Source organism: Brachypodium distachyon, chromosome 1, assembly GCF_000005505.3.
Source record: "Brachypodium distachyon strain Bd21 chromosome 1, Brachypodium_distachyon_v3.0, whole genome shotgun sequence".
In the NCBI taxonomy this organism is placed as follows: Eukaryota; Viridiplantae; Streptophyta; class Magnoliopsida; order Poales; family Poaceae; genus Brachypodium; species Brachypodium distachyon.
Window position 1 is genome coordinate 28470855 of NC_016131.3, and position 18450 is coordinate 28489304.

The following is an 18450-nucleotide window of genomic DNA, read 5'->3' on the forward strand; positions in this document are numbered from 1 at the left end:
TAGTTTGATATTTTTGACACAAATTACCCCATTTAGCAGGAATTCTCTGATTTTACCCCATTTAGTGAAACATGTGCCTATTTTTACCTCATTTAATTTTTTGGTTAACTATTGACTGACTGGGTGGTCGTCCTCGTCCGCTCGGATAGTTGTTTATCGCGCAGCAGCTTCCCGGCTAGGCGGACAATGATATCACATCAGCTGTTAATTAATTCCGTCTGTGCGCGCACATCGCAGCAACATTAGCGGAGCACATTTGCCTTTGCTACGACCTCGCCATGCGCAACGGCCGAGAGGCCTCCATGCCACTGGAGGAGGGCCAGTATAGCGCAGCAGGAAAATATGTATGCCGTCTTGAACGGTGAAAAAAATCTAAGTGGGGTAAAAAATGGCGCAAGTTTCACTTGTATCAGGTCTTAGTAAGGCAGATTCGGCACGTCTTCTCTATGACGTTAGGGTAAGGCTACCTCGCCAGCAATGGTTAGTGCGGTAAGGATAATCGGATGTGAACTCTAGCTTGCTCTGCTTGCGAAGAAAAACCAACCAAGAGGCGATGGAACCCTCGGAAAACTTCTAATATTGCCCCGGGCAGTACTGGCCATAGACTTGAGCGCAAAGGACAAGAAGGCAGGAGCTGGTAGACAATTCTGCACAAATGCTAGGTGCACGAATGGTAGCTATCGAGTACAGTGGGAAGGTAATCACGCTAAACCGACAGTGACGCTGGCTCCATACCTGATATAATTTGTATGGTAATATGACTGCGGTCCACTGGAGATGAAATATTATTCAGTGGTTATGAATCCATTCCTTTCTAAGGAAGGTCTATAAGAACAGTTTCTTTCCGAGGTTTCCCCGAGGAAGGCTGAACCAAACTGGGCTAACTTGAATCTGTTTACTTTACTTCTATTTGAAACTACTCCTCTCCTCGGTGCATATTATCATGTGGAAAGAAACGTTGCGATTCCATTGCATCTTAGACATTCATTGATGTGGGGCGGGGAATCGAGTCTATTCAAGAGGGCATTTCCCTAGCGGACGAGGGCACTGACTGATTGATGCACGATCTTGTCAAATTGTTTAGCTGGCGATGAAAATGAATGAAAAAGAGCACGAAATGCAATTTGAAAATGCATATGAAAAGTTCCATAGTTGATGTGATGGATATGCCTGGTATGATCAAACTCAAAATCAAAGTTTTCTCTCTCGAAATGACGTAGGTTATAGACTCCGTCCTTCTTCCCATCTGCAATTGAGAAATCGTCTGGCCAAAAAAGATGGCAATCAAAGTCTAGCTGTGTCAAATCAAGATTATGTCGGCGTGAAGTTGAAGATAGGAATAAGTCAAGGCTGTTTCTTTCTCTTTAGTTGTATGCAGGTTCACCTATTTATTTCCGTTGTTGCTCTTCAGAAAACGCGTAGAATAGTATCATTGGCCCTCGTCGATGGGACCTCCAGTGGATGAAACTAGTATTTTGTCATGGAAGTTCGTGAAAGAATGTGTTTGTTTTTCGTTCGAAAAACCAACGCCAAAAACACAAAAGTCTTTCTTTCGTTTTTTGGGAGCAGAGCTTAAAAGGATGGACAGTATCATGTATATTCCAAAGAGGTTATTTGCCGACCCCGAAGTCGACTACAGAGTCCAAGTCTGGGTTAGGATAAGAATGTATTTAAATGATATTCTAAGAGCTCCAGAGTCCGAGGACGCTCTTAAGGAGTTCCGACTTCCGAGCCCAGTTAATAAGAAATCAGTTCGACAATGGCGAAACCTGGGTCAGCCTGTACCAAGAGGTTATGCTAAATGGTCTGGGAGGCAGATTGGCTCTCTATCCACGAGCAGCTCGCTTTGATTGGGGGAGCGGGTGAAAACCCACTGGATGAATTTTGCATTCCTCTGGATATATAGGCAACTTTTTTTCCCATTCACAAATCCATCCTTGTCTATGCTGCTCACTCTCGGTTTCGTCCTACTTGTGTTTTTTGTTGTTACGAAAAAGGGAGGTGGAAAGTCAGTTCCAAATGCATGGCAATCCTTGGTAGAACTAATTTATGATTTTGTGTTGAACCTTGTAAACGAACAAATAGGTGGTCTTTCCGGAAATGTGAAACAAAAGTTTTTCCCTCGCAACTCTCGGTCACTTTTACTTTTTCGTTATTTCGTAATCCCCAGGGTATGATACCCTTTAGCTTCACATTGACAAGCCATTTTCTCATTACCGCTTGGCTCTTTCGATCCTTTTCCATTTTTATAGGCATTGCGATCGTTGGATTTCAAAGACATGGGCTTCATTTTCTTAGCTTCTTATTACCTGCGGGAGTCCCATGGCCACTGCCGTTAGCACCTTTTTTAGACATGGGCTTCATTTTCTTAGCTTCTAATCTCAATTTGCATTTACTTGAATGATGCTATAAATCTCCATTAAAATGAGTCATTTCATAATTGAATAAAAACGAGGAACCAAATGCTCCTACTTTTCCAGCAGCGAGGAAACAACGTATGCATTTTTTTGTTTTGTCTACTTCCATCTCTGATGGTAGGTGTAGGGGAGACTGGTAACGTGAGCCACCTAATCTTATACTGCTTCAATAGCACATGCAAGTTCCTAGGGGTCTATATCGCTAGTCAAGGGGAAAGGGCGAAGCCCATCATCGAACAATTAGCAAATCATCAGTGGGAACCTTAACTTGCTATAGCGGGGAAGAGATTCACAAGATCAGCAAACTAGCAATCTAATGAATAAGGAACAGTACGATCGATTACAGATGGACTGGATCTGCTGATACCCAGTAAATAACCTTGCTCAGGTAGACAGTTGTCGTAGCCCGGGGCTTAGACATCGGGGATGCTAGGCACCCCCTTTTAGATTCGGCAGTGGGTGTTGGGGATCGCTCCGGCAATCGCCGGCGAGGCCAATGACGGGCGTTGCAACGCACAAGTCGGTTTACCCAGGTTCGGACCACCCGGAGGTGTAAAACCCTACGTCCTGCTTCTGAGTGTTTATTAGCCAATGAACAAGTGTTTAGAAATTGCCGGGGGAGTACTCGAGCGCTCTCTTCCCTTTCTGCTAAGTGGCTACTTGCTACTTCTGGACTAAATCTCTTGGATTGCAATCTACGCTCCAGCCTAACCTTAGGAAATCGGAACCGAACCCCTTGACCGGTGGCAGTGGTCCTCCTTTTATACTCAAAGGGATACCACAGGGGCCACGGTCTGCATGGAGGACGCGCTTTGGACACGCGCCGAACGAGGACCCAAGGCAGCTTGCCTTTGCTGTGCTGGCGTGCATGCACGGTAGGACGCACTGTAGCTAGGACCATACGTGCGCTATGTCCACTATGGGCTACTCACTGTATGCTGACTAGACAGGAAACCACCTCCCTGTCGGAGCATTTAATGCTCGGCTTGTGCCACACTCCACGCTCTGACCAGCCCTGTACAAAAGGAGCCTGCCGGGCAGCCACGTGGCGTCGATACTCTGCTTGCTGGGCATCGGCCCCATTATTAACGCCTACGCCAGGGAACACCCTCCCTGGCAAGCGGGCTTCCCGGGGGGCGTCGTGACGGGGATCTTCACGCTGTCATCCGGGGTAACCCCCGCAGCCCGGCTAGTCCTGCCGGGCTGGTGGCTTCCCGGGCAGCTCGCACTGTGCTGCCCAGGGTGCTGTCCTTGCGGGAAGCAAGCTAGGCGACCCATGCGTTGAGCAACGGTGGTACCCCGGGTGCCATTGGTGCGACAGTAGCCCCCGGGCGTGGGCCGACAACATCTGTTCCCGGGCGAAATCATCCTTGGTCGGTTGCCGGGCTACGCCCTAATCTGACGCGTGGGTCCCGAGTCGTTTCGGGCTCCTGACCATGCGCTGCTCCAGGGACTCCACCGTTACGGGCGGAGCGGTGGGGGCGAGATTTCCGCCCTAACCTCCCCCTTTTATTTACGAGTTTGTGCTTGCTTTGATTCCTTCGCTCCTTTGTTGACGCCTTGCAGGGACAGCGCTCCGGCGGGAGCCGGCAAGAGGGAGAGAACCGACACTGCACCCACCGTGCCCAGTAAGAAACCATGCACCCGGGCTAATGTCGGTGCCAGTCAGACCGGCACGAGGACCAGCGGTGCCGCCACTACGCCCGCCGCCGACCCGGTCCTAGAGGAGGAGGAGCCCGCACCAGGTACAACCCCCTCCCCTGACTCCACTACAGATGCTCCTTCTGCACGTTGGCCCTTAATCGTGTGTTTGCCTTGGCTTGCAGGCGAAACCCAGCCTGCGGGGGACAGTCCGACAGCAGAAGCCGGGACAGAGGGGGACAAGCCTCCCCCCGCAAGCGCGGCGACCCCGCAAGGTACTCATCCAGAACTCCCTTGCGCTCATCGCCGGGTACTCCATCTTGGCTTGAGGTACTTTGACCTTGTCGCAGGTCCCGATGCGCCCACCACGGGGGCGGACGATACAGTGATCGACCTCACCTCTGACGTCGAGGACGCAGAGTTGAGGGATGAGCCGAAGCTAGGTGGCTCCCGTGCCAAGCCCAGCCGCCCCAGACACGACGGTGGTGGCACCCACCGCCGCTACCGAAGTGGAGCTCCGCGGCGCGTCCCCGGCCTTGCAGGCCGGAGGCACAGGCCCCGCAACCACTCAGCAGGAGGCGAGGCCCCTCCACCAGACCCGCACCCCACGGGCGCTGGTGTGGAGGAAGACGTGGTCGGGGAGCAGCAGCCGGCTCCCCTGCAAAGGGACGATGCTCCTCCCGGCCAGACCATGGCGGCGGGGGTCTCGTCGTCGTCCACCGCTACCTCCAGCCTAGACCTCGGCATTCTTGCCGGGGCGACTTGAGACCCAATCACCTGGGACCCAAGTATCTATGACCAGGGGCACCAATTCCTCGACGCCATCAAGGAGCAGCAGCTGGCGTTCGTCACCTCATTCAACAAGGTGAGGGAGCACCACGAGCTCGCGAAGCTCCAGTTGGGTGAGGTGCGGTAGGATGTCGAGAGGGAGCGGCAGGAGCTCTCCCGGCTAAGGGAGGAGACCCGGCTAGCATGGCGGGCTAGGGACGAGGCCACAACGCCAGTCGTCCCTGAGGCCGAGCTCCACCGGCAGCTGGAGGCCCAACACGCCGAACACCAGCATTTACTGGACTCGTTGGCCGCGGCACGGGAGAAGGCCAACAAGGAGCACGAGGACGTGCTGGCAACAGCCCAAGCTCGCCTCAACGAGAAGAGGGAGCTGGTCAGCAGCTACTCCTCCTAACTCCAGGCGCTGCGCACGAAGCTGGAGGAGCAGGCCAAGGCCGCGGAGGACGCGGCAGTGGCGTCAGCACAGCGAGAGAAGGAGCTGTGGGAGCAGTTCCGGACCCGGGAGCGCGAACTCGAGGGGGAGCTCAATTCCGCCAAGGAAAGGAGTGCCCATCTCGAGTCCGAACTGACCACCGCCCATGGCGAGCTCGTCAAGACTGGCGAGGACAATGTGGGCAAGGCCAAGGAGATCGTGCGGCTCACCGAACTCCTCTGGAAGGCCAAGCATGCGGTGGTGTTGTCGCGCAGCAACCACGACAAGCTGGCGGAGCAGCGGCGGAGGGAGACCGTGAAGCTGCATGAGATCGCCTAGGCCGTACGCGAGGTGCTGCCAAGGTTCGAGCTGCAGGCGGCGAAAGTGGACGGCACGGACTTCAGCACCTTGATCCCATTCTTCTCCGACATGGTGGGGAAGCTCGAGGCGCTGGACGTGTGGATCTCCAAGTTCTGCGATGGGGAGATAGCGTCGTGCGCCAGGGAGATCGCCGAGACGATCCCCCCCCGGGTGCACTAGACGCATTGTTGGACAGCGAGGACGGTCCCTCCCACACCAGGGCAGTAGGAAAGTTCATCGACGAAGTGGTGGAGCGGATGCAGAGGAAGCCGGAGCCGGAGCCCCCAGCAGGAGCCCCCGACAACCAGTCGTCGTCGTCCCCTGCTAGCTTTTGTTTTCATTTTGTTTCCTACAAGTGGCGCTTGGCGCCCTTGAACAATTTTGGTTTTATTATCCCATGTAATCATTCGCTACTTTTTAGCAATTTCGTTTTCTGGTTCTACTTGGTACTTGTTCCCGAAATTGGCTCGCGGGGTGGACCTTCCTGTCCTCGTGTGTTATGCTTTGTGTTGCCGAGGACTCGCATGTCACTCACTTAACCAGACCAGGGACCCGGGACAGACCCGCAGTGCCAACCTGGGGCCAAGCAGCAGCGGCGAGCCACTCCACTTGCGGGTTAGCTACTCCCAAGCACGCGCCTACCATTACTACAGAATACCCCTTCCATGAACCCCCACCAGTGGCGGTGATTTTCATTCAAAAAATCACCGCCACGGTGCTCAAGCACCAGTGGCGGTCATTGTGCACAGCCACTGGTGACCTCTTAGAACAGCCACCGGTGACCCCCCACCTACCAGTGGCTGTCCTTAGCGCGAACCCGCCACTGGTGACCCTCCGGAGACCGCTAAAATTTGCAAAAATCATAACTAATTCAAAACAAATCCAAACGATCTGATTCTTTTTGCCGAAGTCTTCATTTCTGTTCCTTAACACGTTGAGCACCTATACAATATCACATGGTATTTCTGATAAAATATGATTTTCCATTTTTTTAATGCAAAAAAGGAAGTATTTTGTGAAGGAAGTACAATTTTTATGGTTCAAAATGGAACCTATACAATTTTCACACAAACTAGACCATAATTATTTGGTTGTGTCCAAAGGTTTTGAATCTTATAGCTTTATTTATGCTTTTATCCATTTAAATGAATTTCTAGCGATTTCCCAAAAGTAATTCAAATTTGAACTACAAGTGTGTGATAGTTTGTTCCTAAAAATTTGAAAAAATCATTTTAAGGTACCCAAGTAATAATTATGTAAGATTCTTATAGGATGTTGAAATATTCAACACCTTTCTATGGAAAGTTGTGCCGACAATTTTCACCCCATCTTGCAAAAATTCTAATAATATGAAGCAAGTGTAAAAAAAAAGTCAATTCTTTGGCATGGAATCCTTTTATGTGTACTAGTTGGCAAGAAAAATGATAAACTTGAATTTTGAAAAATGTTTAGAATTTTTTTCACAAAATGGACTATCAAGTATGAATGTTTATGAGTTTCAAGTCAAATGACTTAAGGCACGGCTATACCATAGTTCGTGATAATAAAAACAATTTTTGCACAAAGATGCGTCTTTGCATGCCCAACAATATTGTCAAAGAATTTAGAAATTTGTAGTTATAAAAAAAAAGTTTTTCATTTTCTAAACACAAAGATGAGGTATTTTGTGAAGCAAACTCTATTAATATGGGTCAAAATCGATCCCAATTTTCACACAAAATAGACTATCTATATAAAGTTATAAACCAATTCAATATAATCCAAAATACAAGTATATTGTACTAAAAAGGAAAAAAGAAAAATGAATTTTAGACCCTCCAATGGCGGTTTTGCAATAAAACCCGCCACTTGAGGTTGATTTTGTTCAGGTTGAAACTGTGATCCGTGTGCTGTAACCCGATTGGTCGAAGTGGGAGGACCCGGATCCGTGACGTGTGACAATCGCGTCCGCTTATTCTCACAATCGTGGGCGCCTCCTCTTTCTCCCGAGACTTCTTTCTCTCCCCCTACCCAGACTTCTCCGTTCCTTCTATCTTTCCTCCCCCCGTGAGCTCTCTACTCCCTCCCTCTCCTCTTCCTTCTCTCTTTCCTCCTCCCATCCGGCCTCCCTCTCCAGATCCGCGCCGCCCCTCCTCTTCTCTCCGGCCAGGTGCCAGCCACCTCTCCTCTTCTCTCCTCTCCGGTCACGCGCCCGCCCCCCTCTGTCTTCTCTCAGGCCTGCCTCCCTCCTCCTGCGGATCCCGCCTGCCCCGGCCAAGACGTGTCCGGATCCGGCCTCCCCTGGCCTAGACGCGGTCGGATCCGTGCTCCACCGACCTCGACGCCCCAGCCCCACCGCTGCCCAAGCGCCCCTGACCCCGCCTTCGCCGGATCCGGGCCTGCCCCGCCACCGGGTAAGTTATCTCTCCCCCTCGTCTCTATCTCTCTCTCTCTCTCTCTCTCTCAGTCACACTCTCCATCTCTGACGCAGATGACCGAGGAGGATGCCGCCGCACCACCACCGAGGAGACGAAGAGGGCGCTTGCCAGAGGGTTGCCACGGCAGCCGCGATGGGGGCCTGCGCCATGATTTGTTTTCCAGTTTGTTTATGTACAGATGTGTGATTTGATTTCTTGATTCATCTCGGTCTGTTCTATCGAGTTCATTAACCGATTTCAATTTGTAAATCCCCATGGGAGCCGGCCGGTGGCCTGCTTTTTTTTTAAATCATGCAAATGTTATCAGTGGCGGTGAATTTGCACCGCCATTAGAGATCACAGCACCAGTGGCGGTGCAAGGACCCGTCATTGCTGCTCACAGCACCAGTGACGTGTGGATGGTGGCGGGCGACATACCCGCCACCAACCCATTTTTTTGACCGCCACTGGTAGCATATTCTGTAGTAGTGTACGGGACGGACCCATGAGCCGCATGAGGAGCGCACTCCCCCCGCAAGCGTCCTTCTAACACTCCAGCCACACGCGAGACCCGATCCACACCAACAAGCTAGCGTTGAGATTAGAAAGCTAGGCGCGTAGGATAATGCACTTAGCTGTCTGTTCTCATGTCAAACGTGTCGGTTCTGCACTTGGAACGCCTGCTGGAGGGATGCGGCAAGGGCGCTGTGGCCGTGCACCCATCGGCGTTGAGCACATATGGCATGCACCACCATAGCGTCTCTGTGGCAAACCTCACCTTGGAAACGCCTGCTGGGGGGATGTGGCAAGGCCGCGATGGCATGCACCCATCGGCATTGAGCACTGATGGCATGCACTGCCATCGCGTCTCTGCGGCAGCCCCCGCCTTGGAGACGCCCGGTGGAGTGATGCGGCAAGGAGGCGATGGCAGGTACACCCTCGGCGCTTGTGCGCGGAGAAATGCACCACCACCGCTTCTCTACCGCACCACTCGCCATCTTCTTAGCTTTGCTCTGAGTTGCTCCGTGGCCACCATGCCCTTTTATAGACACGGTGGAGAATCCTACTGCCACGCGTGCCGAGCTACCGCGGCGCACATGGCGACACCCTCCTGTGGTAAGAGCCTCGAAGCGGTCGCCACGCACTAGTGGCTGCCTGCTAGACGACACGGCCCGTGAGTACTCCACAAGTATCACCGTGTGTCTGATCCCTATCCTTATCCTGCATGTCAGATTCTTACCAAGCCCGAGATGGCGCAGAAATTTTTCGAAATGCACGAAAAAAGGTACAACACAGATTACCCTCCTGCCTCCCAGCCTGCGGGCACAGAAGGGTCGATACCAAACTTGGGTGTGAGCACTCTTCTTTTCCCATGACGCAGCTGCTGCGTGGTGCGCATTGTGGGAGACCCGGCAACGGCACGACCCCGTGCCAGAGTGATCCGGCAACGGGATTTTTGTTTTTGAGGCTCCGGCAGCCCCCTGCTCACAGCCAAGGATGAAAAGAGACTTATGTGCACCTAGAGAAGGAGACAGAAGAAAAAATGTGCAATAACGAGACAACTTGAAATTAAGAGGAAATCACGTAACTTTATTCATAGAAACTAGCAGATTACAATCAGGGGTTGCCCGGCTAAACTAGTTTGAGAGGCATGCTGCAGCAGCATCACCCGCGGGTCAGGCTCCGCCGCTTCACGGGTAGAACTTGCGCAAGTGCTCAAGATTCCAATTGTTTTGCACCGGCAAGCCTTCTTCGATTTCCAGCCGGACAGCCCTCGGCCTGGTCACCTGCACTACCCAGAAGGGCCCCTCCCATTTCGGAGCCAACGTGTTCCTGGCCTTCGTTCCTTGTATCCAGCGCAGGACAAGGTCTCCGACCTCGAGCTCCCGGGTACGGACCCGCTTGTCATGATAACGGCGGAGTCCCTGCTGATAGCGTGCAGCTCGTACAGCAGCCCGGCATCGAAGTTCTTCGATGAAGTTAAGATCATCAACCCTCTGCTCGTGTTGGCTATGCTTGCCGTACGCACGTACCCGAGGGGATCCATGCTTGAGCTCGAGGGGCAGCACCGCTTCTACCCCCTAGACAAGGGCGAAAGGAGTTTCATCCGTTGCCCGGCTAGGTGTGGTCCTGATCGACCATAGCACGGGCTAGAGTTCTTCAATCCAGTGCTTCCCGTGGCCTTTGACCTTGTCAAAGGTTCTCGTCTTGACCCGCAGCACCTCTGCGTTGGCTCTCTCCGCCTGTCCATTGCTCCTCGGGTGAACAACAGAGGCGAAGTGGATCTTGGTGCCCATTATCGGTAAGCTTGGAACACAGCGCTCATAAATTGTGTGCCATTATCGATGATGATGCCGTTAGGCACACCAAACCGGCACACAATGCCCTTGAAGAACTTGATGGCCGCCTGAGCGGTCACCTTCCGCACTGGCTCTACTTCCGCCCACTTGGAGAACTTGTCGATGGCCATGAGCAAATACTCGTAGCCGCCCACCGCTCTCAGCAACTTGCCGACGATGTCCTGCCCCCAGACTGCGAACGGCCAGGAGGATGGAATGACTTGCAGGGCTTGTGCTGGCTGATTACTCTTCTTTGCATGGAACTAGCATGCCTCGCATGTCTTGACTAGTTGCTCGGCATCGGCTAGGGCTGTAGGCTAGTAGAAGCCGTGCCAAAGATCCTTGCCGGCCAGAGCCCGGGAGGGCACATGGTGCGAGCATGTGCCTCGGTGTATATCTTCTAGAAGTGGCGTCCTTCGTATTGGGGTATGCAGAGGAGATTTACTCCATTTGCACGCCTCCGGTATAGGTTCCCGTCTACCAGAGCGTACATCTTGGCTTGCCGGGCTACGCGCTCTATGGCAACGTCATCTTTAGGGAGGGCTCCCTCCTTGAGGTAGCGAGCGATTTTCACCGCCCAAGGCGGGGTTTCCCTATGTTGGGGAACGCGGTATGCTACGCTAGCACAAAATAAAATTTTCTACCGCTTCCGCCCGGATCAATGCTGTAGATAATGGATCACGAGATTACCACTAGACGCACAGACCCGTAGCGGAAGTAGAGTCGATGTAGCGCGTCGATGCCGAGTAGTCGAACAGCCTGCTCCTCCTCGCCGATCCCACGAACAGTTCGTCCAAGCGCCGCAGGTGCAGCGCCTCCGAGGTATCCACACGTACAGGGAGGAACTCCGTGCGGCGGACTGCTAGATCCGATCGCAAGGCTTTGGGCGTGGAGGTGCGACGGCCGAGTCTAACTCGCGTCTGAACTGGAGTTCACCCTAGACGGGTTGGTCTCCTCCACTTATATAGACGTCCCTAGTGGGCTCAACACTTGAGGCCCATTAGGAGTCCAAGCCCGATACGAGTTGGATCCGATCCAACTCGGTTCCCACCCCTTAAGCGTGTGACCCTTCAGGTTCGCGGTCAGTCGGCCACGACTACGAGCTCGGACTGCGGGCCCGAGTAACACCTTGCTCGTCCACTGGCACCGACTCAAGTCGATAGTTGGTAGCGGCGCCTAGCAGCACGTGCCAACTCCTGAGTAACCACAAGGTATATTGACGAACCATACAATGTGTCATATGCAACATTCCTTTTGCCTCGCGATATGTGTGTCGAGCTCAAGGCGAGTGCGTGCCATCCTTGTGGATAGCTCGAGTCTCTTCTCGTTCCTGTGATACAGATTCCCGAACGGGTTAACACTTAACCCAAGTCGCATGGCCATGCTTTCCGAATCTGATCACTCGAGAGGGCCCAGAGATATCTCTCCGAACAGGAGGGGCAAATCCCATCTTGATCAACCATGACTCGCAGCATGCTTCTCAGCAAACCCGAAAGCTACCTTTATAACCACCCAGTTACGGAGTAGCGTTTGGCAACCCCTAAGTAGGCCGATTCACATCCCAAGCTCATACGATGACCTCAGGTCTAGGACTGGCATATACATCGTACTTGAGACTAACAAATGACAATCATCTCGTTGTGTCTCAGTGCGGGTCTGTCCGACTCAACAATCTCATTGTCGAGTCCATGCTATCAGTCGGCAACACCTTGCCCTATGACTTGTGAAACATAGTCATCACACTGATTCACATTGCTAGTCTAGGTTATGTGTCCGCATAACCTCAATGACCAGGGACCATTAGAACAACATCATAGAATACATAGTTTCACAAACAAATCACGTATTTATTAATACATATCAGTGATGATGTTCAAGGACAAATAACTCATGAATACATAGGAAATAACATCATCACATGATTGCCTCTAGGGCATATCTCCAACACCCTACTCATGCATGCTGCCACATCGGCGGCATGGACCTCCGCTGTTGCGAGGTTTCCTTCGGTTGCCGGGGGGGGGGGGGGGGCTTCCCCGGCAGCCGGCTTGGGAGTGACTGAAGGCGTAGTCTGCCTGTGCCAGAACACTCCCGCCGGGACTTTCCGGCGCTCGGCTGCCCACTTGGACAGTTCATCAGCCGCGAAGTTATCCTTGCGCTTGATGTGCTTGAATCGCAGACCCTTGAACTTGCGTTCTAGCTTGCAGACTTCATCCACGTACGCTGCCATTTGCGGGTAGTCGTATTCCTTGTTAACCTGGTTGATCACGAGTTGGGAATGCCCGCGAACAACCAGGCGCTTAATATCGAGGGCGATCGCCGCCCGCAACCCGGCGAGCAACCCCTCGTACTCAGCCGTGTTGTTGGTGGAGTTGGGAAGTCGAGTTGGATGGCGAATCTTAGTTGGTCTCCCGTGGGCGACTCAATGATGACTCCAGCGCCAGCCCCTTGCAGACTGAACGCGCCGTCGAAATACATGATCCAGTGGCCTTCGTCCAGCTTGCCGGGCAGGCTGGTCTCCGGCTCCTCTTCTTCTATGCCTGTCGAGGTCCACTCTGCAACGAAATCAGCCAGAGCAGCACTCTTGATACTCTTGGTGTTCGTGAAGTGTAGATCAAACTCCGAGAACTCCACCCTCCACTCGGCCACCCTCCCGGTGGCTTCACGGTTGGTGAGGGCCCGCTCGAGGCAGAACCCTGACACCACCGTGATGCGGTGCGCCTAGAAGTATGGCGCAGCTTGCGTGATGCAAGCAGAATTCCCAACAAGAGCTTCTACACTTGCGGGTACCGGACGCGGGCGTCGCGCAACACCGTGCTGACGAAGTACACAGGGTGCTGCACGAGCTGCTTGAGTGGTATCGGTGCCGCTGGCTTAATGGTGGTTCCCGGGTCCGAGGCGGTTGCCGGGGCTGGCTTAGCTCCCTGCCCCGCAAGCTCAGCCCCCCGGGAGATCTTCTTCTCTCTCGGCAACAAGCACCGAGCTGACCACTTGGTCAGTCGCCGCTAGGTAGAGCAGCAGCGGCTCGCCCGGCTTGGGGGCGACGAGGATTGGCGGTGACTTCAGGTACTGCTTCAGGTCCTGGAACGCCACCTCAGCCTCGAGGGTCCAATCAATTGGGCCCTTCTTCTTCATTACCTTAAAGAAAGGTAAGGCGGGTTCGCCCCGCCTTGAAATGAAATGCCCCAACGCAGCCACACAGCCATTGAGGCATTGGACGTCCTTCACCCTGTGGGGAGCCTCCATCTTCGCGATAGCTTCCATGTTCTTTGGGTTGGTCTAAATTCCCCTGTGTGAAACCAAGAAGCCTAGAAGCTGTCCCGAGTCTACACCCAAAGTGCATTTCTCAGGGTTCAACTTGAGCTTGATCCTGCGGAGGTTATCGAACGTCTCCCGCAAGTCATCAATAAGCGAGTCCCCGCGCTTTGACTTGATGATGATATCATCCATGTAGGCCTCGATGTTTTGGCCTAGCTGGGGTCCCAAACACTCGCGTAGGGCACGCTGGAATGTTGAGCCCGCGTTCTTCAACCCGAAAGGCATGCACGTGTAACAGTAGCAGCCAACCGGGGTGATGAACGCCGTTTTCTCCCCGTCCTCGACTGGCATCTTGATTTGATGGTAGCCGGAAAAAGCATCCAAAAAACACAACAAATCGCAACCGGCAGTGGAATCTATTATTTGATCAATGCAGGGTACAGGGAAAGGGTCTTTGGGACATGCACGATTAAGATCAGTAAAGTCTACACACATGCGCAATTTGTTTTCCCCCTTGGGTACTACAACATTCGCTAACCAAGTGGGGTACAGTACTTCCCTGATAGCCCCCGCAGCCTCTAGCTTGTCCACTTCTTGCTTGATGAAGTCTTTGCACTCCTGTGCTTGCTGGCAGACCTTCTGCTTGACGGGGCGGGTGTCTGGACGCACCGCAAGTCGTTGCTCAATCACCTCCCTAGGGACTCCGGGAAGATCCGATGGTTCCCAAGCGAACACGTCGGCGTTCTCTCGGAGGAAAGTGATGAGGGCGCTTTCTTATTTGGCATCAACGTTCGCACCGATGGTGACGGTGCGCTCCTCGTTGCCGCCTTGGAGGGGCAGCTTCTTCACCTTGGCGGCCTCCTCCTTGGGCTTTTGGCCCTTGCCGGGGCGTGAGCTCGAGCTCGAGCTTGCCCCGGCAAGTTGCGGCGGGGGAACACGAGCCTTCTTCGCTGCAGGGCGATCGCCCGGCAGCGAGCCTTCACTTCCGGCGATGCCTTCGTCACCGAAATCGGCTGCGGCGGCAGCCTTGACGACCTCGCCAACGCAACAAGCCGCGTCCTTGAGATCGCACTTGCTGGAGAGGACTCCGTACGTGGACGGCATCTTCATCACGCCATAGGCGCCATGGGTTGCCGCCATGAACTTGATCAGCGCCGGCTGACCAAGGATCCCATTGTACGGCAACGGGGTGTGAGCCACATCAAACACGAGGTGCTCAGTTCTAAACGCTTCCCGGGACCCGAAGGTAACCGGCAGCGTGATGCGCCCTAGGGGGCGCACAATCCTGGGGTTCACCCCCTGGAACGGGTCGGTGGGCTTCATCTGCTCCAGCGGCAGCCGAAACTTCTCCACAAACCTGGTGGACAGGAGGTTTAACCCCGCTCCGTTGTCCACCAGCACCTTGGTCACCGTCATGTTGTTGATGATCGGTGAGACCACGAAGGGGAGAACCCCTGACCCCAGCTGTCGGGCTGGGTGATCGTCAGAGTTGAAAGTGATCGGCACGTGCGACCACTTCAACGGCTGCTGCGCCTCCATGTCCGGCAACAACGCACACACCTCCCGGGTGAGGCGCTTTACCGCGCTATAGGATGGCAGAGCGTAAGCTCCCCCATGGATGCAGGCGACGCCGCGGGGCTCCTGGAAGCCAGGCTTGTCGCCTTGGCTGTAATCAGACCCACGCTGCTCCTCAGCGCGCGTCTTGTCTCATCCCCGGGGAGGCCGGTCCCTGCCGGCGCGGGCTTGGCCTCGACCCCCTGGGCTTCTTCTCTGCCGGCATCTCCACTGACAGGCTTCGCTCCAGCTCTGGAGTCATTCGGGCAATCGTGGGAGAGATGCCCGATATCCCCACAGTTGAAGCAGGCGCCGGCTGCCCGCGCTCCTCGTGGCGCTGCTCGCGCCTCTGCTTGATACCCTGCAGGATTCAGCAATTCTGCGCGTCATGGGTGGCGTTGGCATGGATGGGGCAGCGGGGCGCGTCGCCCGGTTTGCCACCAGACCCGCCAGCGGACGAGGCCTTTTTCGCAGGCCTCGAGGTAGCCCCCGGTTCTGCGGCAAGCACTTGCTTCCTGCTGCGCTTCCGGGAGCCCTTCTTCTGTGAGCCCTCAGCGGGACTCGCGGCAGCCTTAGCTGCAAGTTCGGGCGCCAAACGCCCTTCCTCGGCCATGGCACACTTGTGCGCCAAGGCGTAGAGCTCATGCGTCGTCCGGATCCGGTGCGTGCTCAGCTTCTCACGCATCTTGGGGTCACGGACGTTGATGGCGAAGGTGTTAATGATGGCAGCAGCCTCCACCTCAGGAATGGAGTAGGAGAGATTGGAGAAGCGGTTGATGAAGCTCCGCAACATCTCCCCCCGTTTCTGCATGACCGCATGCAGCTCCGCCATGGTTCCCGGGCGCTTGTAGCCGCCCTGGAATGCGTTCACAAACTGCTTGCGCAAGTCAGCCTAGGAGGCTATGGACCCGGTGGGCAGGTTGAGCAACCAGGTCCTCGCTGATCCTTTGAGGACCATCGGGAACCAGTTGGCTCCGATCTTGTCGTCGGCACCGATGGCGTGCATCCCCAACGTGTCGGTCAGGAGAATGTCCTTGGGGTTCACGGTCCCGTCGTATGTCCCGAGCGCCGGAGCTCGGAACTTGCGGGGCCATGTCACCTGGCGCAGCTCACGAGTAAACGCGGCACAGCCGTCCTCGGCGCCCATGGGAGCATCCTCCTGCTCCTCCGGGCGTTGGCGTTCTGCCTCACGCGGCGTCGGCGCTCCAAGCGCGGGCGGCGGTCTTCCTGCTGGCGGGCGTTCAGGACACCCCGCGCGTCACCCCGTGTAACGGTCGGTGACGAATCCGAGGACTCCACGGGATCCTCGCCTCCTTGCCCTCCCTGCGGGAGAGGGTGCTCTCCATGCCCCGATACGCGGAGCACGTCTCCGCGTCCTGGGTTCTGCGCCCAGCCCGAACCGGCCGGGGCGCCCTCGCCTTGCGTCTGCTGGGCGGCGAGTGTGAGGAGCGCGTCCAGCTCCGCACTCCATGTTTCATGCACTGACGTGCCTTGCTGTGGCTCGTAGCGCACCATGAGACGCGCGGCTATGATGGCTTCCGCCGGGGTTTGGGCGGGAGGCTGCTGATTCTCTAACCGGCTGCCCTCCGCCCTGTCTCCTGGTGCCCTCGGGTGAGTGGGGCGGGTTTCCATCGGCATCGCACGCGACGCGCTGTGCTCGTGGCACAGCTGCCGCTGCACGTCTTCGGCCCGCGAGTGGACTCGCTGGCCGACGCGGGCGGCGTCGTGGCCGCTCGCGCGACTGGCTCTGACGCTAGGAGCCGCTGGCCCCCTCAGCCGGTTGTCTGCCGACGGCCGAGGAGGTGGAGGTGGCAACTGTGACTGCTGCTGACCCGGGAGGGCTCAGGGTTCTCCTGATCCTGTGACGTGGGCTGAATGTCGTGTGACCGCGTGTATGCCGATGGGGCACCACGTGGGTCGATCCAAGAGTCGCCAGCCCGCTTGGGAGGCATAGCGACGAGTTCTGTCGTCGGAGAAGACGAAGCTGATGTAGCTGCAGACGACGGCGCCGGCGGTCACCGGCGAGCTCTCCGCACGAGCCCCCTACCTGGCGCGCCAGATGTCGTAGCCCGGGGCTTAGACACCAGGGATGCTAGGCAACCCCTTTTAGGTTCGGCAGTGGGCGTTGGGGATAACTCCGACGATCGCCGGCGAGGCCAATGACGGACGTTGCAATGCACAAGTCGGTTTCCCCAGGTTCGGGCCACCCGGAGGTGTAAAACCCTACGTCCTGCTTCTGAGTGTTTATTAGCCAATGAACAAGTGTTTACAAGTTGCCAGGGGAGTACCTGGGCGCTCTCTTCCCTTTCTGCTAAGTGGCTACTTGCTACTTCTGGACTAAATCTCTTGGGATTGCAATCTACGCTCCAGCCTAACCTTAGGAAATCGGAACCGAACCCCTTGACCGGTGGCACTGGTCCTCCTTTTATACTCAAGGGGATACCATAGGGGCCATGGTCTGCATGGGGGACGCGCTTTGGACATGCGCCGAACGAGGACCCAAGGCAGCTTGCCTTTGCTGTGCTGGGGTGCATGCACGGTAGGACGCACTGTAGGTAGGACCATACGTGCGTTATGTCCACTGTGGGCTACTCACTGTATGCTGACTAGACAGGAAACCACCTCCCTGTCGGAGTATTTAATGCTCGGCTTGTGCCACACTCCACGCTCTGACCAGCCCTGTACAAAAGGAGCCTGCCGGGCAGCCACGTGGCGTCGATACTCTGTTTGCTGGACATCGGCCCCGTTGTTAATGCCTGCACCAGGAAACACCCTCCCCGGCAAGCGGGCTTCCCGGGGGGCGTCCTGACGGGGATCTTCACGCTGTCATCCGGGGTAACCCCCGCAGCCCTGCTAGTCCTGCCGGGCTGGTGGCTTCCCGGGCAGCTCGCACTGTGCTGCCCAGGGTGCTGTCCTTGCGGGGAGCGAGCGAGGCGACCCACGCGTTGAGCAACAGTGGTACTCCGGGTGCCACTGGTGCGACAACAGTAAATAACCTTGCTCAGGTAGACAGCCTCAATCATGCACTAAATGGGTAAAATAAAAGAATTTCTGCTAAACGGGGGTAATTTGTGTCAAAAAGATCAAACTAGTGGGTAAAGAAATGAAATTCACTCATAATTAAATATTTATAATGCATGCACATCATCATAAGTGACAATATTACCTCACCAACTTGGACTATGAAAACCTGAGGATTTAATCCAGTCACACCAGATCCTGCCCAAAAAGAAAAGAAAAATGCATTTCAAACGAAGCATATTTGAAAAATGTGTCATAACTCT

The 18450-nt window shown here is 54.9% G+C and overlaps 1 protein-coding gene across 1 annotated transcript; it reads left to right on the forward strand.

The window, feature by feature from the left end:
* Nucleotides 1-1801: 1801 nt before the first annotated feature.
* On the forward strand, nucleotides 1802-2404 carry LOC104582115 (ATP synthase subunit a). Its single transcript, XM_010231450.1, is given in 3 exon segments — nucleotides 1802-1902; nucleotides 1904-2123; nucleotides 2126-2404. Coding segments are annotated over 3 exon segments (600 nt in total).
* Nucleotides 2405-18450: the final 16046 nt, after the last annotated feature.